Below are 7530 nucleotides of genomic sequence, written 5' to 3'. Positions count from 1 at the left end.
TTCTCAAGAGGCAGATCAGGTGGTCTGGTATTCCCATATCTTGAAGAATTTTCCACAGTTTATTGTAATCCACACAGTCAAAGGCTTTGGCATAGTCAATAAAGCAGAAATTGCCAGGGTCCAGCCCTGGTGGATCCAGGGAAATTCGAAGGGGAGACGGCTTCGGCAAACTGGATACAATAGCTTTAATTAAATATTAATTAGAGATATAAAGAGTAATAGAATAAGGATAGCTCAGCAGGAAAATTCAGCGGAGAAAAGATGCTGAATAACTTGGTTTACTTGGAAAGCTAATAAAATTCCAGGGCAAGGAATTTTTGTCACCTACGTAGGCTGCAGGCGTCCTCCCGTTCTCCTGAAAGAGAGGAGACACTAAGGCCTCTCCGGTCAGATCTTAGAAGCCCAGGCATAATTAGTAGGCTTGACGAGCCTCCACGTTCCAGATGGGCATTCAGCCAGAAGGTGAGAGAAAGAACGACCTGGAGAGACCAGTCTTTCGAGGAACTGATCCCATTTTTTATTTTTCCAGGGTCTGTTTTTATACACTGAGATGTTATACAAAAGTCACGTGGGGTCAGCAGTCCTGACTTTTATTAAAGTCGGGTGCTTCATACAAATGTATACAGAGGTCTTAGGGGTGTTACATCATCTTCTAGCCAGGGGGCCTGCTGACAATTTATGGCCCTCTCCTTGTGACAGCGGTCAGTCAACCAGAACACTTATTTTTCCAGAGGTGATTATTCTTAAAACAGACGCCACCTTCCGAAGGTACCAGATAAAGTTACATTCCTATAGGGTGAGGGTGTAGTGGGTTTTAATTAAGGAAAGAATTTGCTTAGCCTAAGGTCTAACGTGATTAATATCAAAGGTTAATACTTATTTCTTCTATATATTCATTAATGTGTATAAGGGCAGGGGATGTGGAGACTTAGCAGCAAACATTGGCTCAACAAATGAAAAACCCTTCACCAATACAATTTCTAATCAGCCCACTATGCTTATACTAATAGTTTTCTAACTTCTCTAAAGAACCTGTTTTTAGAAGGTTTAAAGCATCTCGTGCCTCTCACAGTTGGGAGGCTGTGAACAATCACATGTGGCCGGACAAGCCTGTCAGGCAGGCTAGAGAGCCTTCAGAGGAGTTTGTAAGTTGGAACGCTCCTGTCATGCCCAGGAATTATTATTAACTGGAGCTGTAAGTTAACTCTTTTTCAGAGAGAGGTTGTAGGGGACAGCCGCCCCTAAAGTCAGAGGTGTAGGTGAGAGCACAAAACAGTAAAGTAGGCAGACTCTGGTTTTGGGGGTAGATGCTCGAGAATTTCCAGGGGGACTCCTGAGGCTCGATCCCGCCTTTGCGTATGCCAAGCCTCCTTCCTCATGACCTTTGCCACGGGCGGAGTTCCTCACGCTGGCTCCCAGCAAGAAATAGATGTTTTTCTGGAACTCTTGCTTTTTCCATGATCCAGCGGTTGTTGGCAATTTGATCTCTGGTTCCTCTGCCTTTTCTAAAACCAGCTTGAACACCTGGTAGTACTCATTAATTTTGCAAGTTGGTATAGTTTAAGTCATTACTACTATTATTACAACAGGATTTTGATGGAAAATCACATGGTCAGTGAAAGACATGTGATTAGTTGCCTGAACGATTGCAAAGTAAAAATATTTTGTAAAAGGTGGATACATGGGACTTCCCTGGTGGTCCAGTGGTTTAGACTTTGCCTTCCAATGCAAGGGGTGTGGGTTCAGTCCCTGGTCAGGAAGCTAACATAAAAAAACCAAGACATAAAACAGATGCAATGTTGTAATTTTAAGTTCAATAAAGACTTAAAAAAAAAGTTGGATACATGTGTCTGGAACTCCAAAGGAGAATGGAGCTGGAGAAAGATTATGGCATCAATATATAGATGTCAATTTGAGCCATGAAGAAAGATGGGATTGTTTTGGAGAGTGAGAAGAGCAGAAAATCTTGAAATGAATTCCAAGGAATTCATTTTTGAAAGGATCTGAGCACCAGTTTTTAAAGAAAGATAAGTTTTGCACAGAAAGCAAGTGTTTTCAGGAGAAAGTAGTCAAATGTGTCATTTTTTATTCCTTTCTTAGTCTTTTTTTTTTTTTTTAGAAACAACACAAATCTATTCAGTGATCAGAGAATGGAGAACTAGGAACTTAGTTTACAAATCAATTTAACGTTGAGCAGGGGTGGGGGAATTAAGGCAAGATTTAAAGGTACGAGTAATGAGGGGAAGGCATTTGTAATGGTTTTGTGGGAAAAGGCGGCATTCTTCCTGGAACTGGGATGCCACCTCTTTTCTGCCCTTGTGTGGTCCTTTGGCATCTTAGTCTTAATGTTGAGAAGTCAAGTACCAATAGGACTAAAAACTTAGATTTAGAAACATGTTAGTCGTTGGTGACTTTGGTGGGTGTAGCTTCAGTGGCATGTTGGAGACAAAAGAACAGATGACATTGGATTTGGGAGGGGAATAGAAAAGGTACATAGGAAACAGAGACGGTCAAGTGTAGACAGTGCTTTCGGGACGTTTATCTTCCTGGAAAGTAAAGAGAGATAGTGGTTAACTGAAAAGGGGAGATGAATTTAAAGGTGATTTAAAAAAGTAATTTGAGAAATACTTGTGCATATTTAGATGTTAACGGGAAGGAAATGGTAGAGAAGGAGAGATCAAAGATGCGGGAAGTCAGCGGCCTGGTGTCCCAGTGGAAGTCCAGGGAGTAGCCTGGGTAGGAAGGGTGGTGCCTCTTACATGTCAACAGGGAAGAATGAGGAAAGGCCTAATGGAAATGCAGGAAGGGTGGTCTGTTTATTACCTAATGGCTTCTGTTTTCTTAAGGAATTAGGGGGTAAAGTCTTGTGGAATTTTGGCAGAAATTGGTAATGAGATACCAATTTGGTAAAAAATTGGTAATAAAATGCACTTAGCATCTTTCTTTGCTAACTTCTATGAGGTAAGCCACAGTTACCATATATCTCCTTCCCCCTCCTTTGAATCCGATTTCTGTACGTTGCTCTAAATTTTTCATTGATCTTCTGACTCATACCTGGGGTGACCCTTAATTTCATATCTTCATATAATATTCCAGTCTCTAAGAAGATCATCTCCATTTTAAAGCTATAGTTACTCTTTATTTCCTCTCTCTTAAGTAAGGCTGAACCAAACCTTCATGATCTTTGAGGAGGGAACCATTTTCCCTAAAATGCTTTGCATTTTTTGGTATTATTCAACAGTAATTGAGTGGGTGTATTTTTCAGCATCTTTAGATTTTAGAGTTTGAAATGAAGATTAATAATAATGATGTAGATTTTGAACTGCGATGAACTAAAGCAGAGTCTTCATAGAGAATGAACAGTTTTGCTCTTTAGGCAGATTTTCCTGTTTGAATTTCTGTATTTTATATGTATATCAAAGTTGCATAATTCTCTAAGTATACATGCTGTAACATCTGCTTATTTGTGGCATTCTTCTCTTCTAATCAGTATGATTTTGCTTTCAAGCCTGTTCAGTGGGTGGTATACCTGGTTCCAGGAAGTGGTTCTTTGCAGTTCAGGCAATATGTGGATTTTATCAGGTAATATAAATAAGAAAATGGTAACTGGTGAATGTCTTTGTTAATACAAATAATTCCACGAATCCATTACTTAATGCAGTCTTTTGATATGTTAGTTTTGTAGTTCACACTGGGAAGAGATACATTTTGGTGCAGAGAAAGATGACATCGAAGATGTTCTTCAAACAAATACGGAAGAATGTTTGAGTGCTGTTGAGTGTTTTGAGGAAGAAGATAGCAATAGCAGGGAATCATTATCCTTGGCTGAGTATGCTTACATGCGTCCTATAATGTCTTTATAGTATTTGACGTTAGATTGTATTTTAGCCATGAGGGTGAGGATTTGATATGTTAGCAGTTACAGTGAGGGAATTTTACATAATTAAAAATTTCAACTCTTATTTTGGAAGATGGGCAGTTTGGGCCTTTAATTTGAATAAAATTCTTTAAAATGCACAAATTTGTATCTGAAAATGTTTAGCTTCTTAAGCTTACTTATTTGTAGGAGTCATAAAAAGTGATAATTAATGTGTCACTTGCTTGATGTAATATTTCAGGAGCTTGATTAGAAACTTTATTTAAGGTTAGTAGCTGGCATTCACACCGCAGTGTCACTTTCATTTTGCTTTTGAAACTGAAATACATCTCTTCAGTTTGTGTGTGTCTTCAGCGTCTCAGGCACCCTTAAAATCCAGAGCTGCTGAGGGTTATATGGGTGATTGGATCCATGTTTAGATGGTTGAATTATAGTTTGACAAGTATGGTGATTTAGGTAATGTGAGTTGTGGTCATTATTTTTTTCTTCATGAAGTACACTGTCTCTGGTAGTGGTTTAGTTGCTAAGTAGCGTCCGACTCTTGCGATCCCGTGGACTGTAGCCGGCCAGGCTCCTCTGTCCATGGGATTCTCCAGGCAAGAATACTGGAGTGGGTTGCCATTTCCTTCTCCAGGGGATCTTCCCAACCCAGGAATTGAACCCAGGTCTCCTGCTTTGCAGGCAGATTCTTTCCCAACTGAGCTACAAGGGAAGCCCACTAGTCATTTTGGTCTTGTGTAATACTTCATTACAAAAAACTACTTTTGCTTATTTTAATATTCATGTATTATATTTCTATAAATTATTGCAGACTTCGAGTTTTCCTGTTTTCAAATCATATTTGTTTATACTGATTAATGAGGGGAGACGTAGAAGTTTAGAAAGGGCATTGAAATGGAGGCTGGTAGAAGTGGTCTTGACCTTGGGCCAGTCACTGAACTTCTCTGGTGTTTACTGTTTCATCTGTAAAGTGCTGACATCCTTTTAGATGATTTCTAAGCTGCCTTCCAGCCTTAGGGCTCTTACCATTCCATGTTTTCTCACCGCTGTCGACAATGGTGAGTGCTAAAATAGTTGTTTCTAGCAAGTGACTTAATAACTATTTCCACAAGAGGGAGCTTGAAAACTGCACTTTACCATAAGATGTCTTAAGTTTTTAAACAATGGTGAGTTTATAATAAAAGATTCAAGTACCTTTATGCTATATAATAAGCTATTTTGAGAAAAATTCATTATATGGATAAAACTAATAGATTTTTTATAGATTTTAAAGAATTGAAGGAGAGTGTCATGTTTTCCTGTCATCTGTTTTATGTCATTCAGAGAAAAGCAGTAGCCTTCTTTATTAGACACTTAGGAATATCTTACTTTGTAGGGTTCAGAAGAATGTTTGGTCTACAAGTTATGACTTATATTTAATGTACTAGATATAATTTAGGTAGGGTTTCCCCCCCCTTGTTACTGTTGTTTGTTTGGGGAGTGTAGCTTAGAACTTGATTCAGGGTTTGGATCCTAGCTTTCATACCTACTACTGATGTGAACTTTAATTGAATTATTTAAAGTGAGGATAAAAATAGTATTAAGAGTATTGCCTCATGGAATTGTCATGAAGATCATGAGATAATGCTAACATACTTAATATTGTGTCTGGCACAGAGATCCATTTGATTAATATGACCTAATTATGATTGTATATAACTTTTTTTTTCTACTTTCTCTTTTGTTTTAGCCTTTATGAAGAATCTGCAGAAGGTTTGCATCAGTTATCAGACAAGCTTCCTGCTCCTGGTAATACCTTATGGCTACTTTCAGTATTTGTATCTGGTCTTACATTGTGTGTGAATGAGCGATAAACTCAGTCTTTATGCTTGTGTTCTCACGTCTTATTTTTAAATTCAAAATGAAAAATGATTTTTATTTGAAGTTGTGAAAAAAAACATGCTCCACTACTTTAATAAAATACATTGTTGAGATATTAGCTTTCTTGTTTTCATTTACTTAGACAAAAATTAGAACTTATAAAATTAAATACTCATCTGTCTCCTTCTTCAGTTATTACTGAAGAAGAATCTTTCTACTGTCTACCATTGTTTTCCACAATGTTCTTTAGAACACTTGTCCCATGGCAACTCCTGGAGAAAGAAATTCTTTAGCATAGGTCATTTGGGTGACAGTCTTCGATGGTGTACAGTCAGCTGTGTCTGTGCTGTTGTATAGAAAGTCATACAGTGGGAGAAGCCCGTGACTCAGTTTTTTTCTGCAGTTCACTTTCTTTTCCTGTAATGGGAAGCGTATTTTATGAAATACTGTATTGTTTATTCTTAAAACTGTATTTTATCTTAAATCTTTCTTAAGATGAATCAATTACTTGATTCATCAAAAATTTGATATACTTTGGCATCCACAAATACTTTTAAAGAGTTTTCTGAATATTTTCGTTATTGGAGTCGGATATTAAGCAGGTATTTGTTGTGTCTGTCATGTATCAGGCATTGTACTGGGACCTGAGTATGCAGTGATAAGTAAAATATATGTGATTATCATAAAGGGCTTTAGCTCACAACCTAATCCTTATATTCAGGATTGTATTTTAGCATAAAAGATCTTATATGGAAAATAGCTGAATACATCGACAAATAAGCATCAATTTTTTCTATGAAGTTCAAAATATGAAATGTAGAGTTGCTATTTTGGCAAATTGAAATAGTTTCATTGTTATACTTTGGTTTCTGTTTGATTTTGATTTTTCTTATCCTTCAGTAAAATTTATCATTTTATAAAATTTAAAGTTTCATGAAGTTAACCTTCTTTCTCAGGAACCAGTGATATTGTCAGTATAATTGAATCTTCTGAGTGTTTTATTGTTCTTTAAAAAGAGAAATAATTTATTTGAGCATTACAGTTTTACACTAATTCATTCCCTTTTGTGTAACAAAATTAAGTATAGAAGAGCATAATGAATTGCACGTTTTTTTCCCCCTCTGTTCAGAACAACAATAGCGTTGATGATCTCACAAGCAATATATTATTAACCACTGGCACATAATTGGCAAGTGATTATGATATAGTTCATTGTTTTTCTGGCATATGCTAGCTATTTCAAGATAACATGGCTTTAAATCAAGTGATGGACATTTAAAAATTTCAAACTCCTAAAGATGTGTGTTGTTTTGAAGAACTTCAGAAATTAAAGTTAAAATCCTTCTTCATCTTCTAAATAAACATAAAATTCAGTTGTCCAGGATACTGTTTTGAGGCATTTCAGGTCTCACGTCTTTAAAAAGTTAGACTTAATCAACTGTGCTCCAAAATAAAAATGTAAAAAAATTATAAAAATGCCTTTTTTTCTTTGTAGGTAGAGCAATGATAGATATAATACTGTTGCCTTCTGACAAAGATCCTCCGAAACTGAGAGACTGTTTGCCTACTGTAGGAGCATTAAAACATTTGAAGGAATGGTATTCAGCAAAAATTACTATAGCAGGAGATCATTGTGAAATGTAAGCTATCTGTGCTTTTTATTTTTACAGTTAACTTGGTACCCTGCTTTTAATAGACCCAGCATTTGAAGATTTTTAAAAATGTGAGTTTTATGGGGGTGGCCAAGAAAGCAATATCTTATGGGAAAACTAAAACTTTTTGACCAACCCAAT

The 7530-nt window shown here is 36.7% G+C and overlaps 1 protein-coding gene across 1 annotated transcript in view; it reads left to right on the top strand.

Annotated features, from left to right (window-relative positions):
• Window positions 1–7530, top strand: part of MTBP (MDM2 binding protein) — a 78223-nt gene that overhangs the window by 3631 nt on the left and 67062 nt on the right. The window contains exons 5-8 of the mRNA XM_010846235.1: window positions 3509–3582; window positions 3678–3829; window positions 5607–5665; window positions 7233–7377. Of these exons, the coding sequence (XP_010844537.1) occupies window positions 3509–3582; window positions 3678–3829; window positions 5607–5665; window positions 7233–7377 (430 nt within the window). The remainder of the gene's footprint in view (window positions 1–3508; window positions 3583–3677; window positions 3830–5606; window positions 5666–7232; window positions 7378–7530) is intronic.

Source organism: Bison bison, unplaced genomic scaffold (assembly GCF_000754665.1).
Source record: "Bison bison bison isolate TAMUID 2011002044 unplaced genomic scaffold, Bison_UMD1.0 scf7180017864233, whole genome shotgun sequence".
Classification (NCBI taxonomy): domain Eukaryota; kingdom Metazoa; phylum Chordata; class Mammalia; order Artiodactyla; family Bovidae; genus Bison; species Bison bison.
Note: the sequence above shows the minus strand (reverse complement) of the source record. Positions and strands in the feature narration are given on the sequence as shown.